A 12,385-nucleotide genomic window follows, 5' to 3' on the forward strand; every position below is an offset into this window, starting at 1 on the left:
TGTAAACCAAACCAACAACGGGGTTCTCTAAAAATATAGAAATGCAGGTCTTCAGAAATGGAGATAGGGGGTTTTGCATCTGAACTCTTCACATAGACAATGCGACTTGAAGGCAAAATTCAGTCAGTCCGAGTTAGAGTACTTTTATAAATCCACAAAGCAAAATTTTGTTCATCACAAGAATTATGAGTGTGTCCAGACTAGTGTAACAGCACATACATAGTTTGTTAGTTTTACATTTGGATATTTGGAATATACAAAAAGTAATTATATATTAATACAGTAATAGGCAAACAGTACCCATGATTGTAACCAACTGCTAACCTGACAACTAAAAACATTTATTTGCATTTCATGACTATAATCTGCTGCTATTAAACCATATAATTTTAGACAGACTCCATTCATTTTGAAAACATGTTACAGTTGTCTAAATGATTTGTAACACATAAGCCATTTAGGATTTTATAATTAGTTCCTGGGTATGCATGTCAATAATCACTTTGTCATTTGACACAGCACAGGCAAATGATGTTGTTCATGCAGGCATCTTTCTTTCCAAAGTTGTAATTTTGTGCTCTGAATGATCAGTATGCAGTAGGCACATGTAAAATGCAGTGAAATAAAGAGAGGCCTGACTTGAAGTGACACTTAAAGCCCCTCATTACTACAAATGTGTTCAAGAAGAACTTAAATGAGAATAATATTCACATAATTGCAATGCTTTGTGGTTTCTAGAATGACACCAAAGCAGTCACAATGCCCCATTTGCTATATAACCTTTTAATGTATTAATATTGATATAGCGAAGTCGAGATACACATATCACACCACAGAACTGATTAAAAACTGTGTTGTTGATGTTTGTTGCTCAGGAAAGTTCATTGATTATGAAAGGTCATAATCATACATACCGTATTTGAAGCATTATGATGCATTATTTCAGTGATATTAGGGCAAGGAGTCAATATTTAGACATAACAACAACATTGCTGGGAACTGTATCACTGATGCTAGTTGCTAATGAAGATGCTTTACCTAGCAACTGTTGCTAGGCAACATTGGATTTTGAGTGGCTCCACCCCTGATATTTAGTGATATTTGGGCAAGGAGTTAATATTTACACATCATAACACCACAGAATTGCTGGGAACTGTATTACTGATGCTGGTTGCTAAAGAAGATGCTTTACCTAGCAACGGTTGCTAGGCAACATTAAATTCTGAGTGGCTTCACCCCTGATATTAAGTAATATTAGGGCAAGGAGTCAATATTTAGACATCATAAAATCACAAAATTGCTGGGAACTGTACTACTGATGCTGGTTGCTAAGGAAGATGCTTTACCTAGCAACGGTTGCTAGGCAGCATTAAATTCTGAGTGGGTCCACCCCTGATATTAACACATTGAATACCGGCGGTGCTCACGGAATTATGTCGTAGAATACCAGCGTTCTAAGCCCTTTTTTACGTTTTTTTGTAGACTCACAGCTTATTATGTGATAGGGCCACTGAAATATGTTATGACTCGTTTGAAAGTGGAGACGCTGCCCTCTTAGTAGGTGAAAACTGTGTGTCTCTACGAGCTTTTATTGCCGAGTAAACCCACGCTAAACCGAAGTGGGTATCCATGGAATTCAGCTACAATCGGAGATATTGAGGTTTTTGTGAAGGGTGCGCTTCTTCAGAATGTGAAGAGTTTGAAAGGGGATGAGTTGGTTTTAATCACAATTTGGTGCAAGGTTAGCTCTGACACACATCTTCCTGCACGTCAAGACACACCTCCTGCTCTAAACCACTACGACACCGGCAATCAATGCCCTTCGAAATCCACGTTTTTCACACAGACTGAACACAAGCTCTTTGCACACATGCAGAAGGTCGGACATTTGCTAAAATAGTTCCCGATGACTCCCGAAATAATAGCCCAACATTGACAACAAATCCCAATGATATGATGCTTAGATGTAGCCCATCCGATCCATATGTAGCCATCTATGCTAGCTTCTGGCTTTTCACATACAGGAAGACAGTTCAACATAGGGGTGAATAATCAAATAAACTTATCTGGTTGGCGATCAAACTTCTAAATCGGAGCGCATTACTCCAATTACAATTCGGGTGCCATTTTGATCCAAGGAGCTGGTAAAGGTCTAGGTAGCAAGCCCAGAAAGTTCAAGATACTCCTGGCACGATATACAATGGTCTCTGTGTTTACCTATTGCGTGAAGTCAGACACAATACACGCTACCGATCGTAGGCTACTAGGGAAACAACAACATAGCATGATTCACGAATACGGCAGTACACCTCCTGCTCTGTCACACTACGACACCAGCAATCGATGCCCTTTGAAATCCCCGTTTTTCACGTGGACTGATCACAAACTCTTTGCACACATGCAGAGGGTGAGACATTTGCTAAAATAGCTCCCGATGACTCCCGAAATAATAGCCCAACATTGACAACAAATCCAAATGATATGATGCTTAGATGTAGCCTAGCCCATCCGACCCGAATCATATGCGGTGGCAGATGGACACTCCCAGCTGAGATCGCTCCCGGACGTGTAGTCCCAGGTGTTTCTATCACTCCCGGACGTGTAGTCCCACCCGGATCGATAGTCTGGCTAGTGGGAGCGAGCCGACAGGGGAGCGTCCTGCGTTGGGAGCGACAATCAGGGAATCATGATATGTAGCCATGCTAGCTTCTGGCTTCTCACATACAGGAAGACACAGAAACTTATCTTTTTGGCGATCAAACGTCCAAATCGGAGCGCATTACTGCAATTACATATCGGGTGCCATTTGGATCCAAGGATCTGGTAAAGGTCTAGCAAGTCCAGAAAGTTCAAGACACTCCAGGCACTATACAATGGTGTTTACCTATTGCGTGAAGTCAGAGACAACAGATGCTACAGTGACCGTACTAGGGAAATCAATGCAGGCAGCGCGATAGGCGACATGGGTTGGCTTCCAGACATCTTGGTAAGTTAAATTAAAATATCCAAATCATAACACTCAAACATCATAACAATCAAACAACTTTGGACTGCAAATGTTGTCATTTATGTCCATCACAGAGCTACCAAAATCACATATATTGTCCATTGAAGGGTGTAGATTCAAAATATGATATTTAAATGCAAAAACGTATTTTTGCGTTTTGGTATACAACGCATGGGCGTGAAAAACGCATTATTACGTCGTCGGTACTCAATGTGTTAAGTAATATTAGGGCAAGGAGTCAATATTTAGACATCATAACACCACAAAATTGCTGGGAACTGTATTTCTGATTCTGGTTGCTAAGGAAGATGCTTCACCTAGCAACCGTTGCTAGGCAATGCTGAATTCTGAGTGGCTCCACCCCTGAAATTAATAAGCATGTCCTAATGAACATTTGTGCCAAGTTTCACGCTTTTATCACCTTCCGAGCGATTCTCCCATTATATTGCACCCATTGCCTAGACTATAGACCCTCAAATGAGACACAGCAAATTATTTTTCAACTCACACACACACACGGACATGCATGTACTGCACATTAATATACACTCACCGACCACTCCATTAGTGCATTCTCCTCTGACCTCTGCCATCAACAAGCCATTTGTGCCCACAGAATCGCTGCTCACTGCATTTTTTTCTTTTTCGTACCATCATTCTTTGTAAACCCTAGAGATGGTTGTACATGAATATCTCAGTAGATCAGCCATTTCTGACATTCTCAAATCAGGCCCTTCTTCCACATTATAATGCTCGGTTTGAACTCTATCAGATCATCTCGGCCATGTCTACATGCACAAATGTATCGAGTTGCCACCATGTGATTGGCTGATCAGAAATTTGCCTCAATGAACAGTTGTAACAAGTGTTCCTAATGTAGTGGCCGGTGAGTGTATATACACACACACGCACGCACACGCACGCACACACACACACTTATTCATACCCCAGGTCTCTTACCCTCTTGAGGTGTAGCATGCCCTCTGACTTGAGTGAGGAGAGGAGCTGCCATAGAGCCACAGCATGCTTCAGACTGCACCTGCTCAGGGCCTGACATACACAGATAGAACATGGTACAGTATATCACAAGGTACCGTGCAGGCAGGGCTGCTGACAGATTTGGCCAGACCCGGGACAAAGTCAAGTGAAAGGGCCCCCAATTCAATACATGCAATGTAAAGAAAATCAATTTCTGGGTCCCCTCTCTCCATGGGCCCGGGACAACAGACCCCTTTGTCCCCCCTTGTCAACTTCCCTGCGTGCAGGTAGTCAAGTGGAGCCAGGGGTGGAACAGGAATTCCAAGAAACCTTGATTTTTATTTATTTTCTTCAACCACCCAACGGCCTAAATGCTGGATATTTACAGTGTGGATAATAAAAAGAGCAAGCAAAATAAACTGATACGAGGGTCAAAAATGGAGAAAATTAACACATACGGTTCTAGATCCAGAATGAATAATAACAGCAAATCAAAAGTGAGCTGGAAACAGCCATGACAAAATAGTAAACGAAAGCTGGCAAAGAAAATCTCTCATACACTGAGAGGCAAAGGCCCACCATCAACAGGTGCATTTAGGTCACTGTTTAGCATACAACTGAGCGAGGCACCATTATGAAGAGCCTATGTGCTTTTGACCCCGAGTGGATCATACCTTTTGATCAACTTATAGAAGGAGGAAATGCTATTTACAATTACAAACATAAATGAACCAAAATAAACTCATACAACATAAAACATAAAACAAAAGCACAAAGGAAGTATCCCAAAAGAGGAAAGGATAAGCGCTAAATAGCAACACAAAAACCAAACCAATGAGAACATTTGCACAATTTATTTCTCAGCGAGCTACAGTGTGTTTTCTTTTACCAAAGCGAGGAGCTACACCAGTAAGTTAACTATTTCACTAACACTACACAAGCCACTGATTCTTGAAAGTTTGGCAAAAAATGTCCCAGCTATACAAGTGCTAATTCTGTTGAAAATCAATTACATTCTCATGAACAAAATAAATCCAGGTAATAACCAAGTAGGGGTCTGTTACACAAATGCACAGTTGTTTACTATTTTTACTATTAATATTATTTACTATTATTTTCTGATTGCTCAAAATGTGTCCCAGATATTGGTCACCCACCGACAGCTATTTGTAAAAGACAATAAATTCAGGCATGTACATGTACAATGAATTCAGGCATGTCGTATAATAATATTATATCAGATTAGTATTAATTAATACACAGTATACTTTTTGAAAGCAGAATGGTTAATGTGAACAAACTATGCATAATATGTAAAAGAGTAGTTTTTTGTCACCACAGTCAGATGTCACAGCAGATTAAGATACCACACTCAGATTTTGTTGCATAGCGTGTCAGCTAGTTCCATATTTGAGTGAATTGTTCTGGTTAATGATACATTATTATAAGATATATTAGCAGTCATTGTGATCCAAAATTACACATTAGCCTCCACTGAGGCACATTTGGAGGCTTTTTTGTCACCACCGTCTGATAAAAAACTGACGGTGGTAACATCTGAATGAGGTCACACAAAACCACAGAAGTTTTTTTTCGGAAGAAGTAAGACCATGCTTACAATATGTATCTACAATTATGTTGAATTATTAAAATAATTCTTCACTATAATACAGTAAACATATATTTTTTACTACTAATTGTGTCTGACGGTGTTGTCAAAGTCAAGAGCCTATTTCATGAAACATGTAAAGTATGGGGAGCTTGAGCAATACATTGCCTCATAGCCAAGACCTTCGTCTATGATAATATAGCGCTATATTTTGGATTTGAACATATCTCTATATTTGTGTTTTTGTCACATTCTCAAGAATCAGTGAAAAACATCATTTTAAAACCAATACAGCTACGCTATTTAAGAGTATAGGTGGTGCTGCAAGGGCTTGTTTATATCAACAAGAAAGAGCTGTGAGCTTGTCACTTCGGAGGGTTTGGATGTACTGTTAGCGTCTGGAATGATTGTAAGGAAATGTCTGCATTTAAATCTTGGACAGTGGTCTAATGACCCTTGCAAGCATGCTAAAGACACTACACAACATAACACAGTACTAAAAATTATCATGCTTATGCACAGTATTCCAATGCAGTGATTCAGGCTTGTGGTAATGCCAAGCAAGGAAGTGTGGAGGGTAATAGTGTTTGTCAAGCTCAAGTCTGCCATTGCGGTTGCTCCCACCAACACATTGACGTCACGGTCGCCAGAAATGGCATCACACAGTACATGAGTCACATGGAATTATGCATGCACATGTTTTACTGTACCTTGAGTATGTGTTCAGGCAGGTGGTCTCCCATCTTCAGTACGTCCTGTAGGTACTTGCCCAGTTGCATGTGTGGATCAGCAGGGGTGGTTGCTAGGAAACCGAGCGAGAGTTCTACAGTCTTCAGGGCCTCACACACCTCGCTGAAGTCCCCCAGATCCCCCCTCACTGAGGACAGCGTCAGGGAGGGTAACGACTCCTGCGGACACGGACACGAACGCACGCACGCACGCACGCACGCACGCACGCACGCACGCACGCACACGCGCACACACACACACACACACACACACAGTAAGTGATTTGTCTCAAACATTTTACATGACATACAGTAATTCATTTTATGCTTTTCGTAAGGGTTACACATTATCATATTACTGCAAAGCATTAAAATGCACTGTAACCGTAAATGCCTCACCTGCTTAACTTTTGCTCTGACATCCATGAAAATGTTCTCATAGTTCTTATCATGTCTGCCGACGAGCGTTGGTATTTCCTGAGAAGAATAAGAGACATGTGACATTCCCTGATGAGACAATGACAAATTCAGTAAATGTGTGAAATGCGTGGACATACTGAGGTGCTTTCTAAGCATATGTGTTGGACTGTGTGTCTGTGACAATGTGCACAAGCTTCTGGTCTTCTGGGAATCATTCTCTCCTGAAACTTGTCGAAGTGATTGTTATGTTAATAATAATGATGCCTCCCTTCTGGGAAATGGACTGTGGTTTTACTATGAGAACTGAACCATGGTTTTTAGTTACTCATAGTTTGTTACGTTTTTTTGAGCACGGTTTGTGACTATGGTTTAACCATTGATTGACTATAGTTCAACCATGGTTTAACTATGATTCAACCATGGTTTGTCTAGGTTTTGCCCATGGTTTAACTAAGTATTTAACCATGGTTCAACTATGGATTTACCATCGTTTAACTATGCAAAAATTAACCATGGTTTTACTATGACAACTAACCATGGTTAATATTTATTTATTACATTACAGTGAGCTGACGCTTTTTAAAAAATCTGGAGCGACTTACAGGCTATTGGTTCCAGGATCAATGTTAGGAGCCTTGCTCAAGGGCACTTCCGCCATGGATGGAGGTCTACGGAGTGGTGAGGGCAGGATTTGAAACTGCAATCCTGTGATCTAGAGTCCAACTCCCTAGCCATTACACCACGGCTACTCACATGTAGTTATTCAGGGGTTTCATGCTTTCTTGGGTAACCAAGAAAACCATGGTTCGTGACTATGGTTTAACCATGCAGCCCTTCCCCCACCTTGTTTTTTAAAACCATGGTTTAAAAAAAAGGGCTTTTGGGGTGGGCGGCCATGGTTTAAAAAAAAAAAAAATTTATTGGGGGGAACCATGGTTTATGGCAAAGAGTATACTACCATTAAACCAAAAGGTAAACCATAGTCACAAACCATGGTTGTCATGGTTACACTAAAAACCATGATTAACTATAATCCATGGTAAATCTATGGTAAAACCAGAGAGAGTAGATAAGATATATATATATATACACACACTTAAATAATCTCTGGTAAAACCATAATTAGTTTTCATAGTAGAACCATGGTTAATCTTTGTAAGGGCTACTACTGACAGCTACTGTACTATGGTTGGTTGATAGTACTTAGAATCACCATGAACTGTGGTAGTAAAAACCATGGTTACTGTATTACAACCATGGTCAATTTTCATAAGGGTAGAGTAATCATGACATACCATGGTAGAACCATGTTACTACATAGTAAGCCATAGTACACAGTAGTACCATAGTAAGTCATAGTACAATTATGGTAGGTTCAGAGTACTTAGAGTAATCATGACATACCATGGTAGAACCATGATAATCATAGTAATACCATAATAAACCATGGTCCATTTTCGTAAGGGAAGGCCCTCACCTGAAGTGTGATGCGGGGTTTGCCCTGCAGGAAGCCAGTGAGCAGCTGCTGCTGTATCTTGGGCAGGTCATACTCAGCCAGAGCTCCCTTCCCTCCGCGCTCCACACTGTATTGGCAGTGAGACAGCACCAGGGGCAGTATGTCTCTCTCCACATCGTAGTGGATCACATGCAGCTCACACAGGTCCGCCAGGCTCACAGTGTACCTGTTTCGAACACACACACACACACACACACACACACACACACACACACACACACACACACACACACACACACACACACACACACACACACACACACACACACACACACACACACACACACACACACACACCCTAGTGAAAAGAAATTAGGGGAATTTCTGTAGACTGTCCTGATGGATCCACTGTACTAGATGTTAAACACAAAGCAACAGGACGTACTGTACTGGAATAGCAAATATGTGTGTGTGTGTGTGTGTAACCTACCTGGTGTCCTCTCCCGTGTGCTTGTCCATGGCATACACCATGTCGTTGTGTAGTCGAATCAGATAGCTGACCAGTGCTGTGGAGCATAGTCCCAGTCCCTGCCTACGAGGCACCAGCACCTCTAGTTTGCTATCCATGTCCAGGTCTCGCTCACAGTACTCAGGCGGCAACTTGATTTCACCTTCATACCACCACACACACACACACACACACACACACACACACACACACACACACACACACACACACACACACACACACACACATGAACGCACAAACATGCTCATTGAACAAGGTGTACAGGTTCTACTGGGTTTTTTGTCATTCAATTTACGTTTCTGTAACAATAATTATAAGCATAGAACATACACATAGAATAAATAGATCTGGGTACATAGTGTTGTGCAGATGTGTATATGTGTACATAGTGTTGTACAGATGTGTATTTGTATTGTTTTTACATTTGTATTTGTATTTATCTCAACACATTGTCTATACATCTCAGTACCGTTGTTTGCTAGAGACTGGCGAAGCTGGTTCCATGTCATCAGGAAGATATCTATGCCCCTCTCGTACCATTCAGCTGTGTTTTGGATGAAAATAAAGAGTGAGATTAACAGTGAGGCTGTGTGTTAGAATATGGAAAAAAGTAGTACCATAACAGATTCAGATACCATACAACTCACCCTGTAAGTTCCGCACAACAGGCAGTATGGCTGAGAACAGCCCTCTTTTAACCCTTTAGGGCTCAGGACAATTATAGAATGCTGCTGCTATTCCGAGCGCCGTCATGAATTGCTGACTCAGAGTTAACGACGAGGGTCTTAAATATTGACCTAAGGTGCGTTTAAGTGGTGTCTGTTTAGCTATCAACGGCCGTTATGGGACAATACTGTATGCCGGTTCATGGACAAGTGCACTATTTTGAATATTTATCCCCTTTTCTGAATTGTCTGTAGAGTGCTACACACCTACTTTTTGATGTTTGCTGCTGTCTGTTATTTGATGTATTTACAGTAGATTTTGTCCAAACTGACTTTAGAATGGCAGTCTATGGGAATGACCTTTTTAGTTCTTAAAACATTTGTTTTCAAGACTGGGCCACTGTTTACTGGTATTGTAGTGAAATGCGGCTTCTGTCGTGTTATATTTAGAATTTTGTGAATGCATTTGTTTTCCCTTCATTCACAAAATGGCAAATAAAACTGACACAAAGCACATGACAAATAATATTTAAAAGTCATATTTCGTTTTCAAACTTGTTAATAAATGCCAGTGAACACCCCTAACCACTTAGTGAGATGAATACTTTAGAACACAAATGATTTTGGACATAGACCGACATAATAAAGCCAGTTGAGGCAAAATCAAAGTTAGCCAAATAACGCTAAATATTAAAAATAGTGCCTTTGTCATTACTGCCTGAGCCACGGTATCACTCACTTGTTGCCTGCCCCTGCAGGAACTGTCTGATTGTTTCCATGGTGAGATCTGAAGAGGTCTGGATCTTCTTGACAAGATCTCGCTGCAGCATTAGGATGTCGGGCAGGTACCTCACCAACCGCAGCTCTGGCTCCTACTCAAGGAAGGAGACCAGTGTTAGTAGACCAAAGAAAAGTGATACTACACTTTTTAGCACTCTGCATACATGTATATCATAAATCTCACATATGGAGAGATTGACTGATATAGTACTGTATTGACATATAAATCGAGATGATATATAATTGTTTGTGTGTGTGTGTGTGTGTGTGTGTGTGTGTGTGTGTGTGTGTGTGTGTGTGTGTGTGTGTGTGTGTGTGTGTGTGTGTGTGTGTGTGTGTGTGTGTGTATTATCCATGCACTCACCCTCTGTAGGAACTTCCAGAGTAGTGGCAGTGTGTCGCGTCCATCCTGTTGCTCCAGGATGTGTGTGAGGGTGTTGAGCGAGAACCGCTCCCTGACACTCCATACTGCTGGCTGGTGAGGGAGGCTGTCCTGTTGGAGAGCGCCCACTAACATCCAGCGCATCACTGGGCTACAGCTCTTATCATCACTTAGGAGCGTCTCCATCCTCTGAAGACGCCTGTCCAGGGTCTATAGGGAGAGAGGAATGGAGAAGAGGTAAAGGAGGAGAGAGGTAGAGAGAGATGTGAGGGCTGCGTTAATAGTCAGGCATGTTGATTGCAGCAATTGTAAGGGAGTCCAACATGAGATGCTCTCAACAATTTATTTATTTTACTAGTGGTCATGATCTGTGTGCCACCTGGTCAGTACTTTAACCAGGTTCTGATGGCAACATGTAACAAATATAATCCAAGTACAATGTTAGTTCCGGCCAGACAATGGTAGCCAAGAGTCTTGCCGCTTCTCTCACCTCGATTCCATTACTCATTGATTCAGTTTCAGATAACTCCTCAGCTGATCATCTCTCTTGACCACGCATGCCTGTTAAATCCTACCCTGCTTCCCTCAACCGTATATTGTGTGGTTTGTGCTACCTACCTCCTCCACTGCTCCATCTTGTCATGTATGACATGGCATGTTCTCTTTTCATGTCACCTGACTCTGTTCATGTGCAGAATATCTGTCTGTCTCTGTCCTGCTGGAATGAGAATTCCCTTCATGCTGCTGCTGGCCCCTGACTCTCTGCTTTTTCATGGTGCACATAGAGCCATACCGTCAAATGTAATTCACAGTTTACAATAAAGAAATGTAATTATCAATCTTCTCGTTTCTTGACTAAATTGGTTCTGACAGAATTACCATTATTTATTATTAGTGCCCTGATCCATACTTTAACAAGTACAGTATGTGGCCTGGTGTGTGAGTGTGTGTGTGTGTGTGTGTGTGTGTGTGTGTGTGTGTGTGTGTGTGTGTGTGTGTGTGTGTGTGTGTGTGTGTGTGTGTGTGTGTGTGTGTGTGTGTGTGTGTTTGTGTGTGTGTGAGTGTGAGTGTGAGTGTGAGTGAATGAGTGAATGAGTGAATGAATGAATGAATGAATGAACAACAACACTACTACTACTAATAAAAATCACAATCTAGTCTTGCTGTAGAGTTCTGGATGTGTTGTAATGGCAACACTTTAGTTTAGGGTTACATCTATTAGCACTAATACATACAATGTTAATGCCTGTGTAAGTAACTTGTAAGGCATGTACTAAGCAAAATCAGACAGTTTATTCACAAATGCCTCTTTCATGCACAATAAGGCATTTATTACCAATATAACCTTAGTAAGTACCTAGTAGACATAGATTTCTACTTATGAGTAAGCAGTAAGGGCCAGAATACAATGTGTATAAGCCCCTGGTACACTGTCTGAACAAACCTTGAACAGTGTGAAAACAGATGTGGAATAAGGGTCCCTATTCTAAAGTGAGGCATTGCTCAGCCCAGATGGCTTAGGGCCCCCGCACTACCTAGGGCCCCACTCTACCCAGGCCCCCCCTTGGGCAGCAAGGTGCATCAGTCTACTTAGATATGTAGTTCTCACTTATTCGTACAGTAATGGGTAACAGGAAGCATTACAGTTGTGTGCATAAAAATAGCAGTACCTTCACAAAGATGTGTAAATGTCAAAATTCTTCATACAGTATAAATTGCACTTTAATGCCCCAAAATGTTTGAGGACACTGTGCATCCACTGCATATTGTATTTCAAAGAAGAAAATTGGGAAAAGTAATTCAATTTCAAAGTATTTCATAGAAAGTGGAG

The 12,385-nt window shown here is 41.2% G+C and overlaps 1 protein-coding gene across 1 annotated transcript in view; it reads right to left on the bottom strand.

Moving 5' to 3' along the window:
• LOC134448122 (E3 ubiquitin-protein ligase rnf213-alpha-like) overlaps positions 1 to 12,385 on the bottom strand; it is a 195,616-nt gene that overhangs the window by 11,446 nt on the left and 171,785 nt on the right. The window contains 8 exon segments of the mRNA XM_063197880.1: positions 3,968 to 4,057; positions 6,305 to 6,502; positions 6,722 to 6,799; positions 8,220 to 8,424; positions 8,689 to 8,869; positions 9,197 to 9,271; positions 10,120 to 10,264; positions 10,537 to 10,764. Of these exon segments, the coding sequence (XP_063053950.1) occupies positions 3,968 to 4,057; positions 6,305 to 6,502; positions 6,722 to 6,799; positions 8,220 to 8,424; positions 8,689 to 8,869; positions 9,197 to 9,271; positions 10,120 to 10,264; positions 10,537 to 10,764 (1,200 nt within the window).

The sequence above is a fragment of the Engraulis encrasicolus genome, chromosome 4 (assembly GCF_034702125.1).
Source record: "Engraulis encrasicolus isolate BLACKSEA-1 chromosome 4, IST_EnEncr_1.0, whole genome shotgun sequence".
Classification (NCBI taxonomy): Eukaryota; Metazoa; Chordata; class Actinopteri; order Clupeiformes; family Engraulidae; genus Engraulis; species Engraulis encrasicolus.